Source organism: Ctenopharyngodon idella, chromosome 8 (assembly GCF_019924925.1).
Source record: "Ctenopharyngodon idella isolate HZGC_01 chromosome 8, HZGC01, whole genome shotgun sequence".
Classification (NCBI taxonomy): Eukaryota; Metazoa; Chordata; class Actinopteri; order Cypriniformes; family Xenocyprididae; genus Ctenopharyngodon; species Ctenopharyngodon idella.
This window is the reverse complement of record NC_067227.1, coordinates 6,173,966-6,187,268: the sequence shown is the minus strand read 5'-3', so window position 1 is coordinate 6,187,268 and position 13,303 is coordinate 6,173,966. Positions and strand designations below refer to the sequence as shown.

Here is a 13,303-nt window from a genome sequence, read left to right as displayed (position 1 = left end):
ATGTTGGACACAGTTCATCATTAGGGTATGCATCTATATCTGGGAGCCTTCAGAACATCTCCAATTGAAAGCTTATATCTTGAGACAAATTAACCCATTATCAACCAACAAAAATAATCCAGTTTATCATGCAGTTTTTTTCCCACCTCAGTTCTCATTCTATCTATCTATCTATCTATCTATCGAGAGAGGGAGAGAAAGAAAGAAAGAAAAGAAATCTGGGACCAGTGGTTCAAAAATTTTAATCTGGATCAGAATTATCTAGATTTGGAAATCCCATGTTTTGCTATCCAGGGGTGCGTTTCCCAAAGCCAACTATAGCTATGTTTTCGTCCAAAGTTGCGAATTTAACTTGTGTGCAAAATTGCAATATTGCATAAAACATTTGCGAATAAACCGCCATCCCGTGTGTCAGAGAACAAAATCATCATTTCCTGTTAAACTGCTAAATATCACTAAGAAACATAGAAGAAGTTGCTGTATATAATAATTTTTTGTATATAAATAAATTATTTGTGTTTCAGAGCGAGCAGACGAAACGCAATAAACATGTTATTTTGTGTTCAGAGGCAAATGCTGCTGTTTGGGAACGCAGTCATGTAAGACAGTTCTGGGAGGAATTATACCGAACCCCACATGAAAAAATACTATAGTAATTTATAGTAAATACTATACTGTTTTTGAACCATACTATAGTAAATTGTAGTATACTGTATATATTATAGTATTTACAACACTTTGTTAATGAATGCTACAGCATACTGTAGTATTAACTACAGTGAACTGATAAACTGTAATATATACTGTAGTATACTTTAGTTTTTACTACAGTAAACTGTAGTGTATTGTAGTATAATATATAGTTGTAGAAAACTTACAGAATTGGGTAAAGTAATTTGTTTATATATAGTTATATTACCACAACAAATTAATTCTAGTACTTTACTATAATATGGTTCAAAAACTCTATAGTATTTTCTATAAATTACTATAGTACAAGATTTTTCTGCTGGTTAGTACAGTTATGCCGTCCCATCGCGCAAAGTCACATTATTTTCTTGATGCGCATCGAGGAATTTATTCGGTAAATGTGTTTCCATCGTAGTTTATGCGCATGTTTTCTTATTGGATAGAAAATTTATCCAACTTAAACGAGCGCACTAGTTTTTTATGTGCATTTTTAGAATTTATGCACATCTTGGCGTTTCCATCCAGCAGTTTTTGATGCGAAATCCCAATGCATAAAAATAGGTGGATGGAAACATAGCTGTACTGGTCGCAAGTTCTGTCGTTATAAACACAATTCAACAAAACTTGCAATCATAGTTGGCTAACAATGCTTTTGGGAAATGCACCCCTGGATAAGGTAAACCATCTTTCTTTTGTGCAAGTTTTTCAAAGCAAAATTGGATTGGATCACCCTGATCCAGATACACACTTTTTCAGATTACCAACTCTGGATTACCAGTGCTCCAATGGGGTTACATTTCACAATGCAGGCTGCCAGCTATGTAAAGAACAACAGGTAGAATAGTTAATGTGGGGTCATTAAGTTTTCCTTTTTTGAAGAAAGAGAGGGAACAAAAAACATCCCCTTCTTTTTTCAATTTCCTTTAAACAATCGGACCCCTTCGGAAAAACTTAAGGGACATGGTAATTGGATAAAAAGGGAGAAAAATGATATTTTAATGCTTTTGCATTCTCACAAAAGTGAAACTTTGCATTCATTCTATCATGGCAATCTGTGAGAGAAGACCCAGATGCAGAATGAGCGTAAGTGATATTTGGCAATGCACAGAACAAGGAGGTTGAGGCATGAACAGTCCAAACAGTAGGGCAGGGCACACGACAGGAGAACAGGCATGTTGAGAATGACTGCTGAGACCAGCCCTGGGTGACGATAGGAAGAGGCAGCACCAGATGGGATGACAATGATGAAGATGAGGCAGCTCAAGGAACCAGAGGCTTGACATTTGGAGATGTAACTGAAGCTGCACCAGGCTAGGGAGTATCAGTGGCCAGGGAGGATAAAGGAATGGGCAGGGCAGGAACCAACATGAAACTCACAACACACAAGACAACAAGAGATAAATATGAAAACAAGAGCAAAATAAAGACAGATAAAGATACTAGAGAAAACAAAATGAGAGAAAATGAAACTAGAAATAAATAACTGGAGCTCACAAACAAAAGAAAAAGAAAATGCAACATGCAACAAATGTCTTGAATGCAACAAAATAGAAATAAAAACCAAAAAATAAGACTGGATGAACCAGAGAAAAAGTAAAATTCTAAAATCAGACGAGTTAAAAGAGAGCTACATAGAAATATCAGAAGGATCAAATACACAACTTGAACAGACAGGCAGTAACTACACATAACACTGTCAAACAAAACACACAAATCAACAAACCAGCCAAGACGAAAAATAGCACAATAAATATGGAGAGCAGAGCACATGAGAATCGGGTGAACACAATCAGGCAAATGAGGACTATACAAGAGGTGTGTTCGACATCAGCTGCTGGGGTGGAGCTGAAAACGGAGATGTGAAGTCGGACACTTTCTGCTTCCCATAGTGACGCTTGCGCTGCGTTTGCATACTTTATCACAGCTGAAGTGAAATGAATGCAACATTTGACTAATACACAGATGTTTCAGAGACATTTCATTCAATACTTTATTCTTGTAAAAACAGACGCTGTAAGCAGTACATAAAGTTCAACATAAGCATATATTATTTAAATACCAATGTAGTGGGGTCTACGTTTTTTATCAGTTTTATTTTGATAAACATGACACAATATAACATCATGACTACATGAAAAGAGCTTTAACTGTTATAAAAATACAGATTTGTGAGCATTAGTGGAACTGAAGTTTTCAGAATAAACAAGAAACACACGTGATCACACGTACAGGCCCCTAGTTTAGATCAGGGGCCTATACCATGATGGTAGTATAACAAATTCAGGGTTACAGGATTAGATTCAAGTTGACAAACCAAACTAATTAAATCCGGCTTTGTTGGTACCATGATCATAAACTTTCTCTGTTAACTCAGGCTTTGATCCTGAGTTCATGGAACGAATGCACATGAAAGTGTGACATCAGTAGCAAACAGCCAATCTTTCATAACTACGATTCATTTCTTGCAAGAGAATAAAAAAAAATATTATATATATATATATATATAGTCTTCTGCCGAAAATTAAGAGATTGAAGAATATGACGTACATAAATGAATTTCACAGCAAGAAGGAAATATCTTTCTATATCAGTGCAAGTGAAAGTTATAAAGTTAATTTATATAGTTGATAATATAGTTTATAGATATAGAGACTCTGACATGAAAGCTTACATGTAGTCATTTTTAAAGCTTTATTTACTAATTCCAAATCTTATTTAGATTACATATTATCTGTATATAATTTTGTTTATTTAAACTAAATGTTTAATAATAATTATTAAACTAAAATTGTTCATGTGTATTGGATTAGGGGTCTAATAAATATATAAATAATATATAAATCATATAAAATAATTATAATAAAATCATTATAAAGCACTAAAAGCCAGACAATTTTGTATTTAAAAATCCTTTGCTTTGTAGTGACCTTTAAATTGGAGCCAGGAAACTGGGGGAGTGGCTTTATTGCGTCAGACATGTGTCACTTTGCTCACAGCTGATTGGTCCAATTTCATTTTGAGATCTCTTACAAAGAGATTGCAAACTAAACTGAAACATACTATCCACCTAAACTGGCTTCATGGTATAGGCCCCAGGTTCAGCAGGCTCACAACACTCAGTATAAACGTTCTCTGTCAACTCAGAGTTTGATCCAGAGTTTAAGATTAACTCTGAAGCATGTGCACCTGAAAGTATGCCATGTGCAGCGAACAGCCAATCACACAGAACATGGAGAGTGTTAGTTTGATTCACTTCTCACAAGAGAGATGGCATAATTCACTTATTTGTTGATGATGAAGAGATTGTTATGAAAATTATTATTTTAAGGCAGTAATAAACACTGCAGCTGCAGCGAAAGTTTGGGAAGGCAGCTGAAAGAAAATATGTGACTATATCAATGCATGTGAATCAACTGAATTTAAATAATTTATATAGGTTCACAAAGAGCTCAAAAGAACACACAAGCTTAGTCAGTTTAAAAGCTTTATATATTAAAGCTTGAATTTATATATTAATTTAAATGCAAAGTTTATATTAATCGTTAATTAATTTAATAATTATATGACTATATTAATTGAATTATACAATTATAATTCATATAATGTAAATATAATAAATCACTAGAAGCAAAAGGCATGTTAGGCCCTGGGAAATACAGATTCCTCATCTCAGTGCTGTCATTTTGGCTTTGCAGCATACTAAATCTTCTCAACAATGCAATTTCCTAATAATAACATACTCAAAATCCTGTGAATGGATTGCAGTCCTTGGAGGCACAGAATTTTATTATCCTTTTTTGTTGGGTATCAGGGCATTGTGGAATTCCAGGGAATGAGATTCTGCAACTAAGGAGGCTTCATCTTTAGAGCTCAAAAAATGCCCATGAATGTCCTCAATGCCTTTTTTTGTCCTTTATCGCTGAAGAATATTTTGATGGACTGTAATGTCTTAAACTCAGTTAGGAGTCTTTACTTTTCAGTTGACTCTTATGAAAGATTTTTAAATGAAGTGAGACCAGTTTAAGTTTTAGAATTTTTATCAAAGATAAACTTTACAAACCTCTTTTATAAGAGGTTCTTTTATAAGTTTATTTATTTATTTAGTTTTTATATCTTTAATTTTTCTCACCATGAAAATAGCCATGTAGTTGGCATGCCATTAATCTATCCACTAGTGTCACGGAAACACCAGTGGACTTATATTTAGTGGACTTATAATTGCCATGCTTATGGTGAAGATATATTTATATCGTCACTATTGGTTATTTTACCATGGTTGGAACACTATTTTGATCAACTTCCAGATATCAAACTCTCAATTTTATTAGTCTGATTAAGAAATTTGGAAGCAAGCAGTATACTTGATTTAGTGGTCTCTAAGCATTTGTCCCTTTTACAACACCAAATATTCATAGTTCACACTGGAAAATGTCTCGGCTACTGTTGTAACCCTCATTCCCTGAGGGAAGTAACGGAGAAATTATGTCGACTGACATTAGGGCTCTCACAATCACTTCTGAGTTTTAAAAAAAACGGCCAAAGAAAATTCCACGCCTAGCCACTCCCCCATACATACGGGTAAATAAGATGGTTGCATGCATCCACTCATTAGGTTTGTACTGAGGAGCCATTCAGCGGGCAGTTCAAGGTTGTGGCAGGAGGGACATAACGTCTCCGTTTTCTCCAGCATGGAGTGAGGGTTAAGACAGTGACCAAGGTGTTCCCTTTCTGTCTGTTTGATGTTTCAACTAACATTAGGGGTCCCTATGGAAAGTGCTACAACCACTGAACTAAGTTACGAGTGTTGGCAAAGCAGATGCTGGCAAGCTATAGCGTGCCTGTTGGTTACTGCCCTTGCTACATTGTAACCTTCCCAACGCCCCAACGCCGAGTAGTCCTTCATGCCTGTCGGGATGGAATGGACAGAGCTTACCAGGGAGAAGGTCGTTAGCTGCTGTTCCTTTATGTTCTTTAAGGAAAAGAATCCTTCAGCTCTCTTTCCATATATATTTTTTTACAGCCATGACTAGTGGTTAATGCCTTCCAGGTGGAGAGGGATGCTACGGAGGCCACATCCTACCCATAGAGAGGTACATGTGGAAAAACACATATGGACTGACCCACGGGGCAATGCTACATATGGAAAAATCTCTGGGGTAGGTCCTGCCTGGAAAGGGATGGAGCTACTACAAACACAGAGAGTGGGCAAATGAAGATCTTCCAAGGGAAAGACATGGGTTTACTGACAGGGAAAACGTGCTGTGAAACATACACATATAGAATCTTGTGTAGGTATTAGGTGTCGCCCAGCCCACAGTACTGCAGATGTCTGCTAAAGAGATGCCTTGTGCTACAGCCCAGGAGGAGGCAACACTCCTAGTGGTCCTCCTATGGGGGAGTGGCTAGTAATGCAAATTCCATTCACCAATTTCACTTGCCATTTTCCTAAAACTCAGAGGTGATTGGGGCTCCCAAGTGAGACCCCTAATGTCAGTCGACATAATGTCAAACGTGACTCACAGAAAGGGAAAAGGTTATTACTGGCAATTATGTAAAGCTATTACTGTGCATGAAATTTTGTTTTATATTTGATCATGTTTGTAAATATGTGTGTATACAGTATGTGTATTTGTGCAGTGTTTGTGAAATTCACTCATTTTTAGTTTGTTCTGAGTTGGTTAGATCAATCTCTATATGATAAACAAAGAGAAAAAGCATGGAAATTACACTGAAGATCTTCAACATTCCCATTAAACAAGCACAAAAATACATCTGTTTATACCAGGTCACCCATCCGGAAACACAAACAGTGACACTAAAAAAGGAAAGACTGGATTGAGTCAGTGGCTTATGTAAGTGTGACCCTTGTCATGCTGCAGTGTTTTTTTTTCTCTGAGGGGCTTACAGCATGTCAAAGTAACTTAATCACAATAAAAAAATGTATGAAAGGACCAGTTATCAGACAAAGGTATTTTAAGGACTGATGTGGCAAATCTATTTGTCTCCTCAAACATTGTATGTCTGTATATGTCTATGTAATTCAGTCTCAGCCCAGATCATGAGTCTTATTCAACATCAAAATCAACTTAAACACTTAAGACAGAAGAAAAATGTATGTCTTTGAAATATATAACAATTCAAGCACAAACACTTTGCAAGCAACATTTCACAAAAATGCCTGACACTGTTAAAAAAGACAAAGATATTGTGACACTTGTATTGGTATTGTGTGGCTGCCAAATGTATAAGTGGAACATGTCCATAGTTAAATGATATATTCCAACTGTGCACTGGGAGCAATTCTGCCATGAAATTATGTATATTTTGGAATAGCACTAGTAAGTTTGTCTGAAAACCTAACCCAAAGCTGTTCAAACTGACCACTCACTATTCCTCCTGCCAAAATACGCAACTAGATAATTGATATATTTTTGATTACCTCACACACAACAGCTCTGTTCTTTAACCTAGTGACAGCTCTTTAACTTTAAAGCTGTTTCAAAAGGTAGTGGGCATAATTATACCTTCATTTGGCCAAATTCTAAGGCAGCATTGCATGTAACCTTTTCAGACAATGCAATCTCATAATAATTATCCAAGATGGTAGACAGAATCTAGACAGGGGTCAAGGTTTGGCTGGTAAACATGGACCTTCTAGCAGTGATGGATAGATGCCATAATTACACACTTTGAAGGTGGCAAGCATTTTTTTTCTATTGTTGCCAAAAAATAGCTGTGTATTCAATTTTTTTTGTTTTTGCCAGTGACCTATATATTGCTAATATTTTATCATTAATGGTGCTTGCCAAAGGTGAAGCATCATTATTGTTCTCTTGCATACTTATTATTCTTCTTCTTCTGGACAAAAGTTTGACGCGCTACTCCTTCCGCAGCGTTTGTCATAGACCCATGAATGAGGTGTCAAATCGTGTGGATTATTGAGGAATGGTGTGCTATGACTTTTATAAGCGATCGGGTGTACGATGTTCGCCTGGGGGGCGGAAAAGTAGCCGAAAAAGTCCCATAGACTTTGCATTGCGACAAAATTTGACAAGTCATAGCTCCTAACAAGGATTTCGTAGAAACATGTGGGTTACCACGTTTGAAGAGGCTGGCAGGCTCTGTCAGACCATACCTCAAAATGGGGTGTAAGTTGTACCCCTAGGGCACAAGAGCTGCCCAAAGTTGCCCCATAGACATACTATGGTGAAGCCGTGCCCTTGAACCAGAAAGTGACTGCATACACATTTTTCCTACTATGGTAAATTACATAGGGATTTTGTATTGAACATAACTCTGGATCACAGTGTCATAGAGACAAGGGGGTGGGCTCATTTTACACAGGCAACCAATCAGTCTTTCAGGATCATTATGAAGCTATCAAGCCACGCCCTAGCAACCATTTAGAGCACCCTAGCAAAAGGCTCCATAGACTTCCATTGAAAAAGATCAAAAGGAATATCTTTGGATAGAAGTGTCATAGAAACATGAGGGTGGGCTCGTTTAACTCGGGGCAGCAAACAGCCAATCACGAATCACCTTCAAAACTTCATAGCCACACCCTAGCAACCATTTAGAGCACCCTAGCAACCCAAAGCAAAGAAGGATATCTTCAAAACTGAATATCATAGAGGCATGGGGGTTGGTTTATATCATTCATATTGGCAAGCAGCCTTTGGAGTATCATCATTGGCAGCTGCCAAGCCACTCCCTAGCAACCAAACAGGTGTACCCTAGCAACCATTTTGCAAGACCTATATCTCTGCATCAGAATATCATAGAAACATGGGGGTTGGCTCTTTTGACTCATGCTAGCAAACAGGACTTCCAACATGCTACACATGCTAGCAGTGAATAGCTACATGCTAATAGTGATTAGCTAAGTACTAAATCAGACTAAATCATGCTAAGAACTATAAAAACTCCATAGTAACCATCTGTGACAACTACCCACCACCTAGTAACATCATAGCAACCACCCAGGTTACCATAGCAACTGCCCAGAACACACTAGCAACACCCTAACAACCACCAAGGTTACCATAGCAACCACCTAGGACACCATAGCAACACCATAGCAACCACCCCAAGTACCTTAGCAACTACCTAGCAACCACCCAGGTCACCATAGCAACCACTTAGCAACACCTTAGCAACCACCCCAAGTACCTTAGCATCACCCTAGCAACCCCCTATCAACCATCCAGGTTACCATAGCAACCACCCAGAACACCTTAGCAATTGCCTAGAAACACCCTAACAACTGAGTGCCGGATTTTGCCACTGCAAGCACCATTCACATTTTCTTCAGTAAATGTACATTCTAGTTCTATTATAGTTATTTTAAGTGCTCAATTTTGTTTTGGAGAAAAGTGTGGGATGGACTGTTTTTCCATGTGATATCATAGCTCTAGGCGCTAGTGAAGGGTTTGGAACTTTATGTGTTCTTGTAGTGATATCAGTCAATCAGTGTTGTCATGACATCTTTTTTCTGTGGTACAGAGTAATTATTCACATGACATTTACGGCTCAGGTGATTGCCTCAAAAGCAACTGTTTCCAGAATAAAGCACCCATGAGCAATAATAGAAGATTTTAAATCTCACACTTCCAGGGAGTCAGTCCTGTACGAGCCAAGCAGCTTCCATTGAGATGGGTGGGAATGCTTGTGTGTGCTGTGTATTTTTTATGCCTCTTAGAGTATTGTGTTGATAGCATAACATGCTAATGTCAAACTCACTTTTGAATGAGTTGTCTCCTGTGTGCCTCACAAGAGTGTTTTTTTTTTTGTATGGAGTTTCTGCCTATAAATAAGCTTGTGTATTTTGTATGTATGTATCTGTTTGTGTTTTATTGTTTATTATGGCCTCACTGCTGAGTGGTTTGCGTCTGTGAGCTCCGTATAGCTTTTTGTTTTGAATCTCTATTTACTATCATTCCTTGTTGTTTATATTGTTAAATATAACTTACTCATCACCATATATCAGATATTGTCTAAAATTGCCTATCATGTTAATCTGACATCGCTAGCTTTAATCTAAATCGTTATCGCTAGGACAGCGCGCTAGCATTTTGTTAGCCTGTTAACCCGCCATACGTGCTTGCCGGCTTTTTTCTCTCGCGCACTCATGTCTTTACGAGTCCATCAAACAACTGTGGTGAGTAGGATCAGTCAACAAACACGGTAAGTCATGTCATCTTCACCTGTTATTGTCACTTGCTCTGTCTGCCACATGTATAGCATAGCTTTGTCTGTCTGCGGTGAGATTTACATGTGATAAATGCAGGGAGATATTCAGGCTGACGGAGAAGATTTCAGAATTAGAGACACACATCCAAACTTGAGGATAGTAAGAATGCAAGGGCTTTAGATACTGCTTTGGATGCGACTAGCTTAGTGAACTCTGTACATTGTTCATTTCTGGCTATAGCCCGTGCAGCAGGGCAACTGGGTGACTGTGAGACGGCATAGGGACAAAACACCACTCTTTCGTTCCGATTAGAACATCAAACAGGTTCTTCCCACTCAGTGACGCACCCACTGAGAATCATTTTGAAAGTGCCCTAGTTCCCTTTCAGTCGGTCACGTTCGATGTATGTCAGAAGTGACCGACGAATTGGGATATCGCTAGAGAGCCCTATCAGCTTCGAGTGAACTACAACAGGCCAATGGAGTTGGCGTGCGATATTTGCATAATGTGCACCGCCCCCGCCAGGTGGTATAAATAGGGGAGCAGATGCCATCACCCTCTGTCTTTCGCTTCGGAGCCATCTAGTTGTGTTCCAGCTTTCAGACTTCTAGAGTGAATTCTTCAAGCCAAGGAAGAAAGGAAAATTACTTCTTGTGTTGGTGTGACGGCACTTCAGCGAGGTCGCGAGCTTCCCGAGGAGCCTGAGCTTAAGCTCTCAACTGCTGTTTTTACAGCATAGAATTTCCAAATTCCCAGCTGTTGTCTGTTGCGATTTGGGCCAGTTCCTCCGTTGTGTTCGGGGAGTGCTGTACCCGAACACATCGTGACACTCCCTGTGTGCTTCAGCACTAGAGAGCTGAATTTTCCCCTCCTAAAAGAGCTTCACAGACGAACCCTGCGTCTTTTTCAAGATGTCATTTCGTCTGTGCGTTACTGGATGCGGTCGTTCATTGGTCCCCCCTGACGGCCACAATCACTGCATCACGTGCCTGGGCGTTCAGCACACTGAAGCAGCTTTTGTGGATAGTTCATGTTCTCATTGTGGGAACATGACTATTGCAGTGTTGAGATCGAGACTCTCGTTCCTTGGTTCTCAGGGAGCGGGGGTCCCCTCCCCTATGCCCCGTTCCGCCGTTTTCTATGGTTTCGGCCGGGGTGACGGTGTGTCAGCGTGTAGGCAGGGTGATCTGAGGATCACAGTCAGGGCTTCCTCGCCGAGCGCCACTCCGCGGGCCCCTGTCCCCTCTACCTCACTGCAACCGGTGGTGTTTCTGACTGAGCGTGCTGGTCCCTCTACGGAGCGACCAGCCGTATCTTTCGGAGCACCGGCGGATGACCGTATGTCGATCGTGGCACCAGAAGGTGAGCAAGAGTCCTCGGGAGATGAGGACTCGGCTGTGTTACCTCCCTCCGGGACCGTAGCGTTGTCCAAGCCCGATCCTGAGTTGACGGCTATGCTTTCCCGGGCTGCCGAGAAGGTCGGGCTCGTCTGGAACCCTCCACCCTGTCCCGAACCTTCTCGGCTCGATGATTGGTACCTCGGGGAGGCCCGCGCTGGTCCCCAGCGCCCCGCCCCGATGCCATTCTTCCCGGAGGTGCATGATGAGGTGACCAGGTCCTGGCGGACGCCCTATAGTGTTCGTGCGAGACCTGGTCCCTCGTCCACCTTCACCAAAAATGCAGAACAGTTAGTTCATGCGTTCATGACCTCAAGGCTAGATTACTGTAATGCTCTACTGGGTGGTTGTTCTGCTCGCCTGATAAATAAACTACAGCTCGTACAAAATGCAGCAGCTAGAGTTCTTACTAGAACCAGGAAGTATGACCATATTAGCCCAGTTCTGTCAACACTGCATTGGCTTCCTGTTAAACATCGTATAGATTTTAAAATCTTGCTAATTACTTACAAAGCACTAAATGGTTTAGCTCCCCAGTACCTGAGCGAGCTCCTAATTCATTATAGTCCTTCACGTCTATTGCGATCTCAGAATTCAGGCCAGCTGATAATACCTAGAATATCAAAATCAACTGCAGGTGGTAGATCCTTCTCCTATTTGGCACCTAAACTCTGGAACAATCTTCCTAGCATTGTTCGGGAAGCAGACACATTCTGTCAGTTTAAATCTAGACTAAAAACGCATCTCTTTAACCTGGCATACACATAACACATTACCAATTTATATTTTCAAATCCGTTAAAGGATTATTAGGCTGCATAAATTAGGTCAGCCGGAACCGGGAACACTTCCTATAACACCTGATGTACTCGTTACATCAGAAGAAGAATGGCATCTACGCTAATATTAGTCTTTCTGTTTATCCCAAGGTTCACCGTAGTCAACCGGATCCGGGCCGTATCCAGGTGAGACCAAGGACCTACACCTTGACACGACCACAACGCAGCCCTGACGTATCAGCAGAGATTGAGTCAACTAGATCATCTACTGTGAGGGCCTCATCGACACGACAGCCACGACACAGTTCCTTAACAACCGTCCATACCGGCGTGATCCTCAATACGATCCTCAATTGGATGGAACTGAAATAAATACTTTTAATGTTGCGATCCTATTGGACTTATGATAGCAACCTGAATTGTAACAAAGCACTGTTGGCCAGAGGAGAACTGGCACCCCGACTAAGCCTGGTTTCTCCCAAGGTTTTTTTCTCCATTTTAACACCAATTTGCCACTTGTCTGCCACCTGATGTCACCTGATGGAGTTTGGGTTCCTTGCCGCTGTCGCCTCTGGCTTGCTTAGTTGGGGACACTTGACATTTGACTTGACATTTGATATTCAACAGTGCTTTGATCTGCCTGCATTGACACTATTCTTTAAGAGCTGCTGTGCAGCCAAACAATGTACCAGTTATCAATGTAAAGCTGCTTTGACACAATCTACATTGTAAAAAGCGCTATATAAATAAAGGTGACTTGACTTGACTTGACCAACCTGGATGGCGGGGAGGCTAGGGGATATACGCGGATTCCCCCAGTCGAGAGGTCTGTTGCGATGCAACTGTGTCCAACGGCCTTCGGCTGGCGCGGTGAGCCGCATCTCCCATCCCGGGCCTGTAAATTCTTGTCAGGCTTGACAGAGAAGGCTTACAGAGCCTGCGGACAGGCTGCCTCCGCCCTGCATGCCAAGGCTCTTTTGCAAATTCATCAGGCAAAAGCATTGATGGAAATGCCCCAGGGAGGTCTTGACCAGCAGCTGCTTGGGGAGCTGCGTGCCGCCACGGACCTCGCCCTCCGGGCGACTAAGGTGTAGTGTCTGTTCAAAATTGGATCTGCCCGTCAAGTTAGAATCTTCAGAATGCTTTTAGCCTCCTGAACTGTGCATGTAAATCACGAATCGGCTCCGGCAAGTCCGGGACCAATTGCCCCATTGGCACCTTTGTTACCCCAGTAAAGAAAAACAGAAC

The 13,303-nt window shown here is 40.7% G+C and overlaps 1 protein-coding gene across 1 annotated transcript in view; it reads left to right on the top strand.

Moving 5' to 3' along the window:
• Window positions 1-10,791: 10,791 nt before the first annotated feature.
• The window catches only part of LOC127517607 (uncharacterized), a 120,144-nt gene continuing 117,632 nt past the window's right edge, over window positions 10,792-13,303 (top strand). Inside the window, exon 1 of the mRNA XM_051903489.1 lies at window positions 10,792-12,205. Coding sequence (XP_051759449.1) covers window positions 10,792-12,045 — 1,254 coding nt within the window. The 3' untranslated portion in view covers window positions 12,046-12,205. The remainder of the gene's footprint in view (window positions 12,206-13,303) is intronic.